This window comes from Diceros bicornis, chromosome 24 (genome assembly GCF_020826845.1).
Source record: "Diceros bicornis minor isolate mBicDic1 chromosome 24, mDicBic1.mat.cur, whole genome shotgun sequence".
Lineage (NCBI taxonomy): Eukaryota > Metazoa > Chordata > Mammalia > Perissodactyla > Rhinocerotidae > Diceros > Diceros bicornis.
The window spans coordinates 28687742-28702711 of record NC_080763.1 but is presented as its reverse complement, the minus strand read 5'-3'; the positions used below and the strand labels follow the sequence as shown (position 1 = coordinate 28702711).

Sequence of the window (14970 nt, the reverse complement as noted above, 5' to 3'; positions counted from 1 at the left end):
TTCACTAAAAAGGGAGGAAATCTAAGGGTAAGGATGAAACTGAAATGTAAGCTTAGAAATAAAAGTAGAGCCTAAAATCACTCATAGTCTTTAGTGAGATTTTCTTTGATTTGAGGGTCAAAGACCTTAGTTGTAGTACTGGTTTCAATACTGACTCACCGTGGGGTCTCTGTCAATTAGTTTCCTGTGACTGTATCATGAGTGATACTTTCTATACTTCTTGACTCGTACAGCTGTTGAGATTGCATAGGATCTGAGCAACATCAAAGTAAGACAAACACTAAAGATAAACAAAGTACAGCTATTGATATTGCATGCTTTTGCTTTTTGGTCTGTCCCCAGCCCTACCGTTGACCCTGCCCTGCTGGACGTGCCCTTCCTTCAACTCCTTGGGGAGGTGCCCTCTGACCTCTGAGAGCAGCTGGACCACACATTCTGAAGACACCAGTAGTCCCAGTTTTGGCCCCTCATACACAGACCTGCAGCTCATCAATGCTGAGGAGCAGATGAGTGGCAGGGCTTCTGGGGCAGACTCGACTGGTAAGATGGAGCACCAAGCCAGAGGGCTTTGCAAATCACTTTTGGTGACCTGTTCCCATTCTTAAAATCTCTGCTGCCAGCTTTGTTTAAAGAATGAGTTCAGGTATAGTCATCCTGTCAAAAAGCTAGAAACCAGAATGGTTTAAAATTGCACAGGGAAAAAACATGTACACAGATTGGCTGGTTGGTTGGCAGATTATTAATATTGGGAAACCATTTGACAGTATATCTTAATGTGTTATTTTCTTACTGGTCCGTGCAAGTACTGTTCCCTGTCAATTTATTTTCTCTTTGGATAACTGAAATGTATGCAATGTGCACAAGGCTGAATCTTTCGTCCTACCGCCCACGCAATCTTCCCTCTTCAGCAAGAGGGAGGTAGATTTAAGCAGAAAAAAAGTAAATGTTACGTGAAGTGCAATGAGAATCAGGACTCAGCCACTGCATCCAGACTACAAATCACTTTGCAGTTAATGTTTTTTCTCCTGTGCCTGAATTGAGCTATACATTGGTCTTTAATATCCTGTGGTCTCATTTATTAAATTTCCCTTAGGTGTAGGATGGAATGCTAGCTGGCTTTGCCATTGGAATATGGGCCTGTCAACAAGCGCTGTATCATGGGTTAAATTTAGGATGGCATTGAAAGATGTGTGTTCTTGGTGTTTTGATTATTTGGTCCAAGAGATAGTTTTCCTTTGAAAGAGATGGAGTTACTGCTAGTTTCTCTTTGGATGAAATTACCCAGTGTGTCCAACAATATTTGTTTTTCCTTCTCAAAAATGTTCAGGAATTTGTCTCTGGATCATTTTTCAAATTTGGGTAACATTTGCCCTCATGCTGTGTGCTGTTGGGAGGTTCTACAAGTAGAAAGAGAGATCCCTCTTGCAGACTAAAGGGTTCAGACAGGATTTGGTTTGGTATTTGGTAATATTGCAAAGAATCCTAGTTTATCACAATCTCTTTCTTCGCAAGCCACAGTTGTTTATAGCATTTTGTTTTCACAGACACTCTCAATTCTGGTTGATGCCTGTGGCTGATGATCCTGTTCAGTGGCTGAAATATGCTCCCACAACCCCATCTGCTCCGTAGGGAGCATTTCATGGATGGGAGGGCACCATCAGAAGCTGAGGCGGTTAGGAAGAGAGGCTGTGCTTGCCTCCCTGTCACCTGTCCTTGCTCTCAACCTCCTTTCCAAGCCTTCCCGTGAAGGATGCAGATAATGTATTGGTTGAGAGCACACAGACTCTGGGGTCAGACTGCTCAGGTTCAAATCCTAGTTCTGCCATTTACCAGCTGTGTGACCTTGGGCAAGATCCTTAATATCTTTATGATTCAGTTTCCTCATCTGCAAAATGAGGATAATGATATTACTTACCTCACCAAGTTGATACCATCTCCAAGTGAGACAATTTATGGAGAACAACTAATACAATGCCTGACACAGAATAAGTGATCATCGAGGATGCAATTTCTTGCCTCTCCTGCCCAGGGTTCTTATTGCTTTAGAGAGCTTCTTATTGCTTGCTTATTCCTCCTCGCTGTAGGAAAAGGCAGGATCTTAGGCTTAGGCTGTTTTTTCAGTGGCCTCTCTGCTTAGGTGAAAATTGCTTTAATTCCTGGAGGTTCAAATGATGAAAATCAGAGTCCTAGCCTGAACTGGATATTATTAATCTGTCTCCAAAGCTTATAATTATTTTTAGTATCTCCGTTTTCTAAGAGTGTTACAATTCTCATTGAGAAAGCATCCTCCCCTGTTGTTTTGGTCAGGGTCCTGACAGGAAGCAGATGGTACCCTCCAAAGGTTTGATCTGAAGGGCCTGCTGACAGAGGCAGCAAGAGCTAGAATCATGGAGGACGGGCTGCCCCACAGGTGCTGCGGCTGTAGAAAGGGCAGAGCCACCACCAGAGATTTGGCAAAGTGGGGAGAGAGGAGGAATAAATACCTGGATCTTGTGCTGGCACTTCCCATCGGCACATCCCAACCGGAGGCTACAGGGCACAGAGCCCTAGTCGGGCAGCCCAGAGAGGTCAGCCACCAAGCCACAGAGCAGGTGGAGAATGGATTTGGGGTGAGGAGTGGTGGTGAAACAAATGGAGAATACTTTAGTCCCCACCAGGAACTAAATGGCCCCTAGGCTGGGGTCACTCCAGAGACTCAAATGCAAAACCAGGACTAGATAATGATGAGTGATGCCCTTAGTTCTCTCCTTCAGCAGGAGGCAGTTTCTATGGCTACAGGGAGGCTACAGGTATGGCCTTTTGGCAACCATCCTCTTTTGCAGAGGTAGGAATCATCACAGCCAGCATTTACTGCCTGTGTGCTGTGTGCCAGCATATGATGTGCATTATCTCTGGCCTTTACGACAATCCTGCAAGGCAAGTGTCATTCCCCCCGTTTCCTAATTGACCCTGAGTCTGTGGAAGGTTAAGAAACTTGTCTGAGAGAACACCACTAAGAAATGGATGAACCTGGGTTTCAATCAAAGTTCCAAAGCCTTTTCCAGTGGTTCCCAAACCTGATGGTGCCCCTGAGTCATCATGGTGATCAGTTTACTGTGTTACCTTCCAGACTTTGTGTACAGATAGGTATTGAGGATACATATAAATATATGTACACATATTGCCTTGGGGGTTATTTTTAACATAAATAGGATCAAAGGGATTTTAAATAAGATGTGTAGCAATCAGAGCTTGAGGATAAAGCTCATGTTTCCTTTACAGATGTGAGAGCTTACAGATAACTGCATCTCACCTCCACCCCTCTTCCAGGCCCAGAGGTGGCAAGTGGTGTGCCTCCAGGGTCCTGGCAAAATGAGAGGCAGTGAGGGGAGTGGCTCCGAGTGCAGGTCCCCAGGCTGTGTAGAAAGGGTCTGGATGCAGCCCCAGCTGTGGGAACTGCATGAGGCTTTCCTTGATCATCCTGACTTGTACAGTCAGGGTGAAGTTCTGGCTTTGAAAAGCCTGTAACTCATCCTGGATTCCAAGATAGAAGGAGGGTAAGGAAAAATAAGATTTAGGAGAATAACCAAGTGTTTCTGAACCTCTGGCTTGTATCCATCTACCCTAGCAGTGGGGGGGGTTTATAAATGCTTTCAGTTGAGCTATTGAGAGCTTCTAAGAAATCTGTATAGACTGGAAGGCCCCCCAGCCAGGTGACTACCTGTCCTCTGCCTGGCACCAGGCCTGTGGCAGTGGCCAGCCTCCGGGAGAGCCCTACTTCGAGGCTGGATGATGGTTCAGTCAGGGTAAACTGAATCCCTGTGAGGCTATAGAGCAGATCCTCATCTGTCTCTGTCTCCTCCGGCCACGTGATCTCCCAGAGCTTCCCTTTCTCATCTGTGAAATAGGGCTGAACATTGCTGCCCAGGCAGGGTGACAGCGTGTGTGTGAAGGTGCTTCGTACAGTGCAAAGTGCTGTAGGAATAAAAAAAAATTCCTAATTTATGACTCTGTGCCTCATTTCCCTTTGATATGGGAAATAAGGCTAATTACTGCCTACTCCTTTATTGCCCCAAAGAGGACTGTAAACTATACGGGTGGTGGGATGGGATCCGAGAAGGACTTTGCAGTTCTCAGCAGCAAGCCATAGGTAAATGCAGAGGCGCTGGGGGAAGTTCAGTATGATTGATTTCTGTGGCAAGGGCTTGAGGGTCCTTGGGAGGAACTGAATTGGGGAGACTTTTGTCATTTATCTGCCCCCTCTGCTTTTTAGCACTGTGGAGGGAAGTAGGGATGGAGAGGGTCTGCAGAATTGGGGCCTCCGTCAGGAGCTCCCTCAGCCCAGCCCAGCTGGCCGGAGCTCTCCCTGGCTGTGTGTGAGGATGCGGCTGGGGCAGAAGGGCTGTGATTCATCTCCTGTGTAGAGAGGATTATGGTGGCCCAGGCCCAGCCTGTTTACCTTGGCCCCATTGCTCTGTGCTAGGCCACAGCAAGCCACAGCCTCCTCCCTGTCATCTGGGGTAGGAGCTCTGCAGGGATTTGGCAGCCCTGCAGGGCAATCCTGATTCCCAGCATAATTGTGGAGGGAAGGACTCTGTGATCAGCATACACTTTCTTCTCATTTTCTCACCAAGGGGATAATTAGGAGGAGGAAGGCAAACCAATCCCCTCACCTTGGTTAAATCACAGGGTGTGGGCAGAGGTGGAGAGCAGGTTGTGTTTGCTCTGGAGTTCAGCAGTGCACACAGCAGGAGAACTGGAAATAGGCAAGTCCCTAATAACACTCACTTCCTCTCTCACTCCTGTCCCTCCAGGGCCCCCTTGCCCTAGAGATAGGCACACTCTGTCATCTTTACCAGTCGGAGTAGCTCTGTCAGGCCACTAGTGTTACAGGGGCTGATAAATAGTGCGAGGTTTGAGGGAATAAAAATAAACCTACTGCTTTTGAAGTCTATGCAACCCTGGAAGAGAAAAAACACGCACGGAAATGTTTGCTGTAGCACAAGCTGCTGTTAAGTGGTGGCTTCCATTTTGGTTTTCTTTTTTTCTTTCTTTTTTTTTTTGAGGAAAATTGGCCCTGAGCTAACATCCTTTGCCAATCTTCCTCTTTTTGCTAAGGAAGATTGGCCCTGAGTTAACATCTGTGCCAATCTTCCTTTTGTTATATATGGGATGCTGCCACAGCATTGCTTGATGAGCAATGTGTAGGTCTGTGCCTGGGATCTGAACCTGTGAACTCCGGGCCGCCAAAGCAGACCATCCAAACCTAACCACTGTGCCACCAGGCCAGCCCTTGGTTTTCTTTTAAGCACAATAAAAGTGTAGATTTAAGTGTGGGATTAGAATGCTCGGGCACGTTTGCAAACTAAGGAATGTCAAGACTGGGCGAAGCACATGGCAGATGTTTAATAATTGACTGTTGAATGGATCCTTGAATGAAAGGAGTGAGATTGCAGGTGACGAGAGTCGTCTGCATCCCAGACATCTGTACCCCATTTAGGTTTAAGAATCAGGCATTTCTTTTTTTTTTTTTTTTTGTGAGGAAGATCAGCCCTGAGCTAACATCCATGCTAATCCTCCTCTTTGCTGAGGAAGACCAGCTCTGAGCTAACATCTATTGCCAATCCTCCTCCTTTTTTTTTTCCCCCAAAGCCCCAGTAGATAGTTGTATGTCATAGCTGCACATCCTTCTAGTTGCTGTATGTGGGACGCGGCCTCAGCATGGCCGGAGAAGCGGTGCATCAGTGCGCGCCCGGGATCCGAACCGGGGCTGCCAGTAGCGGAGTGCGCGCACTTAATCGCTAAGCCACGGGGCCGGCCCCCAGCATTTCTTCCAAGTGTATCCCATAGGGCAGCCCAAGAAAAACCAGGGTGCTGGGGGCCAAGTGTTAGGTTCATGCCACTCTCCCTGTGTTGGAGATTCATAGCATGTATTAGCTTATTAAAGACTTTGAAAGTCCTGAGATTATATGTATGTATCTACATATGTGTATAGTTTATATTTATATGTGTGTGTATACGCATATATATTTATATACACATATAATAAATTTAGTCTTCCATTAATTCATACTGCCTACCTGGTCACCTGGTCAGATCTCAGGGTACAGAAACCCAAACACACATAAATTGGCAAATTTGACTTGGAAGTACATTTAGCCATTGCTCAAGTGCTGGGAAACCAGAGAAACCAGAAAGAAATATTTTGATGAACTTTCCTCGATTTACAAAGTTAGCCTTACTTTATCTCATGCTCTGCTACACCTCTTGGCCTCTTTTTTTTTTTTTTAATTCTAGATTCAGCAGACCTAAGACTACATTTTGCCAAACTTTCTTTGTATTTAAACCCTCATAGGCTTTAAAACAAATGTAGACCAGATGTTCTTGATTCATTCGCATTTAACTGATCAGTGGCATTCTGCCAGAGCAGTAGGATAGCCCCAGTGACTTTGGACTCATTTTTTTCTCAGAAACCAGTGTTTATGCTGGGTACAAAGCTATGGACATGAGATCTCAGAAAGTTTCTCTTGGCATTATTGGTTAAGGAGGGTAGGAGAACATCACCGGGCTACATGTCTCTTTACAAGATGTAACACATTTCTCTGTTGCCTGTTTTCTCATAATCCTGCTGTAGCTGGTAGACCACTAGACCAGAAACAGGGGCCCAGATTCCCAGTAAACAGTAATTATCCTTGTGCATGATGGGGTTACTGGGGATTCTTATTGTTCCTAAGGCACATTTGTGTTTTATGATTTTTTTTTACCTTGAATATATTTTGGTTGGAAGATAAAAATAAGTTTACTTAAAAAAAAATTCTTTCCCCTAGCTACAAATTTCAGTGATAGGCATACTCCTCTTGAACAACAGTCTCCTCTTCAGCCTCCTTAACAGTCTCCAAAATCGAAGAAGAGTAGAACATATATTTTTAAAACAAATTACATCTTTTTTCTCTTTCATTAACAAATATAAATTTGGCCTCATTTCTGTTCCTAGCATACCCAGGATCCTTGATCTTCTTGTTTGCCTTGGTTGGACACTTTGGATTTCAATCAGTAAAAAAAAACAAAACTCAAATGATTGCTTTCTTTGAAAGTTTCTCCAGAGAAGTTCAAAAGTTTCTCAGAAACACAATTATTTATTGAGTAAAACCAGTCATTGCAAATACAGTAAAGAGTTAAATATCTGCCTATGAAGAAATGATAATCTACAAACAGATTTTTTGCCATTAAAAGAATTTTTATATATAACTTAAAAAGTAGTTTCTATTTATAGAACGTCTACTATATGCCAGGAATGTGCTGCAAACACACACACACACACAATCTCATTTAATCTTGGCTTCTTAAAAGTAGATATTACTATCCCATTTTATGGATGCAGAAACAATGACTAAAGAGGTTAAAGGATTTGGCCAAAGCCACACAACTAAAAAGGGTAGTGTTGGGATTCAATCCAAGTCTCTCTCCTCAGCTCTCCCACCTGGTGTTTGGTATCTTGAGAAGCTAGTGTTGGTGAACGCAGTGAGTTGTGGGAAGCGGGTATAGAGGGCTTTCTGCTGACCCAGTGCTGCCCTCCTCTGCATTCCCTGGGAGCTATGTACAAACCTCCCTTATGAGCTTATCTCACCTGATGGCAGTGACTCATGTAGGAGTCCCTATTAGACTGAGGCCTTCTCGGAAGTAGGAACCACATCATCTTCATTTTATATTCCCAGCACGCTGCCTGGCACATTGAAATTACACAGTGGATCTTTGTGGAATAAATTAACTTTTTTGATATAGGGCTGGAAGACCCTCGTTCCCCATGCTATTCTCCAATTACCTAGGCATAAGTGTATTTGCTAATTGAAATGCAACTTCATGACGGGGAAGAATTAAAAAAGAACAAAGAGGTGCAGCTAGTGTGGAAATAAGACTCTTTTCCTATGTTTTCAAATGTTAGCAATTATCCAGTAGTCTCCATTCATTTTGTTTTCCTGTTCTTACTTGGGTTTTATTATAATCTTTTAAATTCTTTAAAAAAAATTTCTGTATGTGGATATGTGTGAGTGCAGTGGGGCGAAGGGGTGCTCTCTGAGTTTGGGTATCTCAGAATCTCACCCTATACATTCTTTGACCAAAACAGCCATATTTTCCTTCCCTATTTATTTACCTCCGAGAGTGCAAAGAAGGAGAGTTGGAAAAAGCTTTTCTGTGATATCAAAGTAGATTCTTGTGGCTATTGAACCATCTGTGGGGAGCAAAATCTGAGAAAGAGCGGCAGAGTAGAAGATGCTGTGTTCCAAACAGATAATTTCAACTAGATATTGGAACCACTTAATAAAAAATCTGTGGCCTCCCACCAGAGATTTTGCAAGTCCTTTTTAGAATTTCTAGTGCCCTAATCTTGAAGAGGAAGTGACAACTATAATGCCTTTTATTGATTACCTTCTTTTTTTTTTTTTTTAAAGATTTTATTTATTTATTTATTTTCCCCCAAAGCCATAGTGGACAGTTGTATGTCACAGTTGCACATCCTTCTAGTTGCTTTATGTGGGACGCAGCCTCAGCATGGCCAGAGAAGCGGTGCGTTGGTGCACGCCCGGGATCCGAGCCCCGGCCGCCAGCAGCTGAGCGCGCACACTTAACCGCCAAGCCACGGGGCCGGCCCATATTGATTACCTTCTATGGTATTCTTTTTAGTGTTATGATCCTCCTTTTACAGATGGGGACACCAGTGCCCAGAGCCACACATTAGTTGAATGACAAAATTAGGATTGATGCCCGGGCTTGTCGATGCTGTGCAGCTCTGCCCCTCCTGTGGCTGAGCTCTCTGGAAGGACACTTCTCTGCACCCAACTCCATAGGGCAGCATTTAAGATGCTGTGTTTTTTCAATTCCAAACAGATGATCAAAACTAAATATTTGGAATCACTTAGTATCCAGAGGGTCCATGAACTTAAATGATTTATGTCTTTATTATTGCAAATGATTTATGTCTTTATTATTGCTAACCTCTAGGAGGTTAGTGAAATGAGCATTTCCCTCCATTATGGATGCAGGCAACAAACCACAGTAATATTAGCAGTACCTCCCACTTAATCATCAACAGAAATCACAGATGTTTCCACAGTACATTATAGTTGTGACACATATCTCAAAGTATCATTTATCTCATTGCTACTTGGAAATAGTAGTTATTGGCTGTATTAATGGTTGGTCAAAAAGTACAGATTACTATATCAAAAATGCATGAAATTGGTTTTTAATATTGACAAGTATTTCAATATAAATAGTTTCTTTTTAAGTCCCATGTACTTGTTCATGCATTTAACATATTGTCCTGGGGAGTCCCTAGGCCTTATTACATTGATAAACGGTCTACGGCAAAAAAACAATTAAGAACCTCTGCTTTGGTGACTCCCCCTCCGTGGCGCTTGCACAATGAAGCACAGACTACTCTGATTTAACGCCAGTTGATTCATGCATTCAATAAATGAGAACCTACTATGTGCCAGCCACTGGGCTGGAACTGACTGTGTAATGATGAGCAAGATAGACATGGTCCCAGCCTCCAAGCAGCTTGCAGTGGGGGCTGTGCGAATATTTGAGAGGAAGTCAAGGCAATTAGAGTAGAGTGAGAGAGGTGCTGTGAAAGGGCAGGTTGAGAGAGTTACGGGAAAACAGCAGAGGAGGGCTGCCTCCAAACCTGTGGCCTAGGGAAGGATCTCCAGAAAATTGATTTCAGAACCGAAAACTGCTAGCTGAGGCTGAAAGAACATTTGCAAAATCCCAAAAGTCACAGAAAACAGAGTGAGTTCAAACAACTGCAAGTACTTCAATTTGACTAAAAGATATTGTTCGTCCAAGGAGGGATGAGAGATTTGTCCAGCCAGCATGGTCCAGTGATACTTTCTGTGATGATGGAGGTGCTTTCTGTATCTGTGCTGTTCAAGATGAGCACTTGAAATGTGACTAGTTTGACTGAAGAATTTAATTTTTAGGTTTAATTAATTTCAGTGTAAATAGCCACATGTAGCTAGTGACTCGTATTGGACAATGCAAGACCCTGGACTCTGGGACGGGGCAGAATAGATAGGACCTTGTCAGCAAACTCTATTAAGAAGTTTGAAATTATTCCTAAGAGCAGTAGAGAACCATTAAAGGTTTTAAGCCGGGGAAGGAATGACGTGATCAGATGTGGAAAATAGTGTGGAGGGGGCAGGGCAAGACAGGCTCACACCAGTTAGAGGGCCGGGCAGTCATCCAGGTAACCTCGATGGTGGCCTGCACTAGGTTAGAGGAAACGGAACAGATTCAAAAGACATTTAGTATTTAGGATGGACAGAATCCCAGCCACTCTGTTTCCTCTGTTATGCTTCAAAATGTTCCATCTCTATGCCTCTACTCTTACTTTTTACCCGGAATAACTCCTTTTTTTCCCACATCACAAAGTCCTCCTGATTGTTTAAGATGAAATTCAAATGATCTTTTCTCGCACAAAGTGCTCACTTTGTGCCAAGCGTGGTCCGAAAGACTGGGCATTCAGAGTAAGCTACCCCGAGCAGGTTGTCTTCCCAGTTTTACCTAGGTCACCGTCTCTGGACCACCTACTCTACCTTTGGTAGGAGGGTTCTTTGCATGGAAGTCATCTCTCTTCTATAGTCAGGTCCTCCAGGACAACAATGATGTTTTCACGTCTGGATTGTCCCCACAGTCTGGTCTCCAGCCCAATGCCTGGTACTCAGGAGGTGTCCAGCGAATGTTTTTAGTTACATCTCCCCTTTTTGCCACATTGCGTCAGCATTATGCCCTTGCCGCCCACCTCAGAAAAAAATAAAAGCTTGCCTCAAAATACCTTCGTCCCAAGTCCTTGAGTCTAGAAAAAGAATAGAGAAAAATAGAAATGAGTTCCTCTGGTTGTAATTTTGAATTATTTTACTATTTTAAGTGTAGGTGGCTTTTAGAATAGTCATCAAATTTACCTGTGGAGGATAGTGTCTTCGACTTGAAGTAGCTTCTCAAGTGAATGATGTAACACCACTGATTTAAATAAGATTAGAAATTGCTCACTAAAGCTCTTGTGCAAACCATTCAACACCCAGCAAAGTCAGGCTTCAAAGAGGATTATGAACTATGCTTTTTTTGGATAATAGCATGTTAACTCAAACTCAACAAAATATCAGTGGACATAAAGTGCTCAAACCACAGTGGCTGGCACGTAGTGCCGTCTCAAGTGTTTATTGTCATTAGCCCTGAAGCTTCTGGAAATAGATGTCTTCTTATTCGGTTTAGGATTGTACTGACTGATCTGGATTCTTTAGCTATCATGGACCTTTAATGTTATGAATTTAAAAGATTATTTAGTAGAATTTCTCCCATTTTATGGGTGAGAAAGCCAAGGCCTAGAAAGTGTTAGCAGCAGAGCCAGGCCTTGTAATTCGTTTTTCCCCACCCATTCTGTGAATCATTTCAAAACCTAAGAGATTGGCCAGGCACAACTGGTTATTTTTCATTTCATTCCTCCCTGAACGTTTCGTCTTGTTTCTTTCTTTTTTTTTTTCCTTAATTTAACAATGGGCCCTCTTTCTTGAGAGTTCAGTTCACCCATGAAAAAGTTAAAAGCAGTGGAGCCAATGGAAATGGAAGCCCTCAGATCCAAGAAAACGTTTTTTTTCTTAATAATAAGTTTGATACCTTAATGAGATGTGGGTATAGAAAGTCTCTTGACTTCCAAGCTAATGTGTTTTAGATCATACATCTCCTTTCCTGGTCTGAAGGCTGGGTGGGGCCAGGTCTGGGTCCCTGTAATTCTCTCTGAGAGCTTTTTGCAGCGAGCCTCAGGCCATCTTCTTACTGAGATTTTCTTAGAGACCTGTTCTCACCCACCTGACTTTACCTTAGGGGTATCTCTTTCTTCCATTCTCAAATTACTCAGAGCTTTAAAAAGCTCCTTGTTAATGTTATATTAATATAGGCTTTCTTCAAAAATGGGAGTTAATTTTTCATGTTTGTTTCAAGACAGAGAATGAGTTCACAGCTTAACCTTGGGTCAAGTGAAGAAACAGATCAAAAGCAGCTGTCTTTGGTAGAATCACATCTGCCATGAGCCTCAAGAACAAATTCATGTCACCACTTTGTGGTTCATCTGGAAACACAGGGAGTGTGTACACAGGGTTATAAACATCAACAAGATGTTAGCCCTTTTCCAGTGTGAGCACCAAGGGCTCATTGGCTCTTTCGCTGTGAAATGGACAACTGACTTTTCCTTAGTAGTATGTGGAATGCTGTGTGTATTAGTTTGTTGGTGCTGCCATAACAAAGTACCACAAACTGGGTGACTTAAATGACAGAAATTTATTTCCTCACGATTCTGGAGGCTGGAAGTCCAAGATTAAGGTATCAGCCGAGTTGGTTTCTTCTGAAGCCTCTCTCCTGTTTCTTCACATGGTCTTGCCTGTGTGTGTGTCTGTGTCCTGATCTCTTCTTATAAGGATAGTCATGCTGGATTAGGGCCCACCCTAAAGACCTCGTTTTAACTTAACTACCTCTTTAAAGACCCCATCTCGAAATACAGTCACATACTGACGGTACTAGGAGTTAGGATTTAAACATATGAATTTCGGGGATATACAATTCAGCCCATAACAGTATACAAACACGACTTAGAAGTCCTCTCCCTTACCTACCCAAGATAGGTAGATTGACATATAATCCCATCCTATATAGTCTTTCTGGAGCCGTCGCTAGCAGTGCTACTCGCTGTAGAAACTGGATTTTGGATCTGACACTTACAGCCTACTTCTCGCAGCTGTAGTAAGGAGAAGGAGGTTGTTTATGCTTAACAAACCCCTCGCTCAGCCTTTTCACCTGCTTATCTGCAGAATGACTTGCTGGTTCACCAAGGGGCTGGTTTATCCTGCGGGGCTCATCGGCTTACCTGCTAATTCAAAAGTAAATATGTTAATTCACAAAAGAAGATATGCAAAGAGTGATATGAAAAGATGATTAATCCCCACAATCAGTTGCGCAGATTAAACAATAATGTCCATCAGCTTGGTAAAGTTGTAGTGATTGGAAGTATCTAGTGTTGGGAGTGGAGGGTTAGGAATTCACATGCAAGGAATTGTGGAAAGACGTTTCTGGAGGGCGTTCTAGCCATTGGTGTCAGTTTAAATGTCACACTCTTTAACAATTAGTTTATCCCAAGGAAATAATTAGACATGTGCCTGTGTGTGCAGTACAGCACTGTTTATATTAGCAAAAGCAAACAAACAAAACCCAAATATTAAATAAAATGGAATGCTGTGCAGTCGTGGAAAGTGTCCCAATTATATTGTTAATTGAAAAAAGTAGGTTACAGGATAGAATGTATAAGTGTTTTGCTATATTGGCCTATATATAGTTTTGCTATATTAGTGTGTGTGTGTGTGTGTGTGTGTGTTTCTAAATATATAGAAAAAGTTGGATAGGTTATATCCCAAACTGCCAATATTGGTTATCCCGGGGTGGGGGACTTTCATTCATTACTACGTTTATTTCTACAGGATCTGAATTATTTATAATAATCATAGATCACTGTAAAAGTCAGAAAAAATAAGAATGAAATATTTCCATTTAGAAGATTAAATACATTACTGGAGCTATTTTAAAATTTACTTTATGATAGATGTGTTTGTGTAGGGGCTGGCCTGTTTGTTTGGGAGGTGAGTGCTGACCTGTTTGCTTGGGGGGGTGCTAGTATGTCAACTTTTTACTGGCATAATGCTAGTATATTCTGTGCAGGAAGTAGATATAGTGTAATGGAAAACCATAGTCCTCTGAGTTTGAGAGACCAAACACCAGCTCTGCTGCTTCCCTGCTCTGTGATATTTTGCAAATTATTTAACCGCAATGACTTTTAGTTTCCTCAACTGTAGGATGGAAATAATAAGGGTAATACTGAGCTTGCAGGTTTGTTCTGAGGGGTGAATGAGACCAGGTACATAAAGTTCCTGGACTATACGAAGGAGTAGCCATTATGATGATAGCAATATAATACAATTTTCAGAATTCCTTATATTTTAGAGCTAGGACTTAGTCTGTGGGAAGACAGTTTTTTTAAGTTGTGGAAAAACAGCTAAATCAAACCCAAAAGAAGTTCCATTTTTTGTCCTTGGCTGGTTTTTGTAAACTGCCTTTACAGAAAGGCAGTTTCTTTTATTCTTTCTGTACTCATCGACTGATGGGTGGGCTCACTCAACATGCTTTGTGAAACCACTTGTGTCTATGGCATTTTTCTGCAGAATTGGAATCAGGAAGAAAAGCTTTCCTGAGAAGAGGTGGGAGGGAAGGTGGAGTAGGAGAGAGGACTGGTGGGGGGAGGGAGCACTTTCATGAGTTGCCCCCCCCCACGACCCCCCTTGCCCCCCACGATTGGTTTGTTTGTACAAATTGGTTGCCTCAAGCAACACATTATTAGTCTGAGCCAGAATGTATCCCAGGAGACTTACTGCTTTCCCTTTGCCAAGTAATTGTCCTTTTCCCGCTGAGGATGCTGGGATTGTGGGGGCATTTTCCACTTTGGCATATTTCAATCCAGTTCCCGCCTTCACTGGGTGTCTGCTATTTGCAAGGCACTATGTCATTTCACTGTATTTAGAAAGTAACCGGTTGTGAGCTGTTAATCCTTATTTTCAACTCCTGGATTTTTTTCCTCCCTCCTTAAACCCTCAGTCCTAGTGTCTAAGGAAAGAAGATTATATTACTAGTCAGAACATTCATTGTCCCTCCCTATGACATAGGTGCCCCCTTACAACAGGATGATATTCCTGCCCCGTTGACATGAGGCTTGGCCATGTGACTTGCCTTTTGGCCAGTGAAATGCAGGGGGAAGTGACCCTTCTGGCATAGATTTCCATGTGCTCCCACCACCACTCCTTTTTCCCCTTTGTCAAAGTCACCCATGCTGCTCCACAGGCTGCCCTCAGACCCTGGCTTGGACTCTGTTCTGGTGCTCCTCTGGCTTACTTT

At 42.9% G+C, this 14970-nt stretch overlaps 1 protein-coding gene across 3 annotated transcripts in view; it reads left to right on the top strand.

The window, feature by feature from the left end:
- STON2 (stonin 2) overlaps nt 1-14970 on the top strand; it is a 132619-nt gene that overhangs the window by 52694 nt on the left and 64955 nt on the right. For 2 of the 3 annotated variants that reach the window (XM_058567484.1, XM_058567485.1), the window contains exon 4: nt 343-540. The exons of the other annotated variant lie outside the window; for it this stretch is intronic. In XM_058567484.1, the coding sequence (XP_058423467.1) occupies nt 343-540 (198 nt within the window). The remainder of the gene's footprint in view (nt 1-342; nt 541-14970) is intronic. 3 annotated transcript variants of the gene reach the window in all.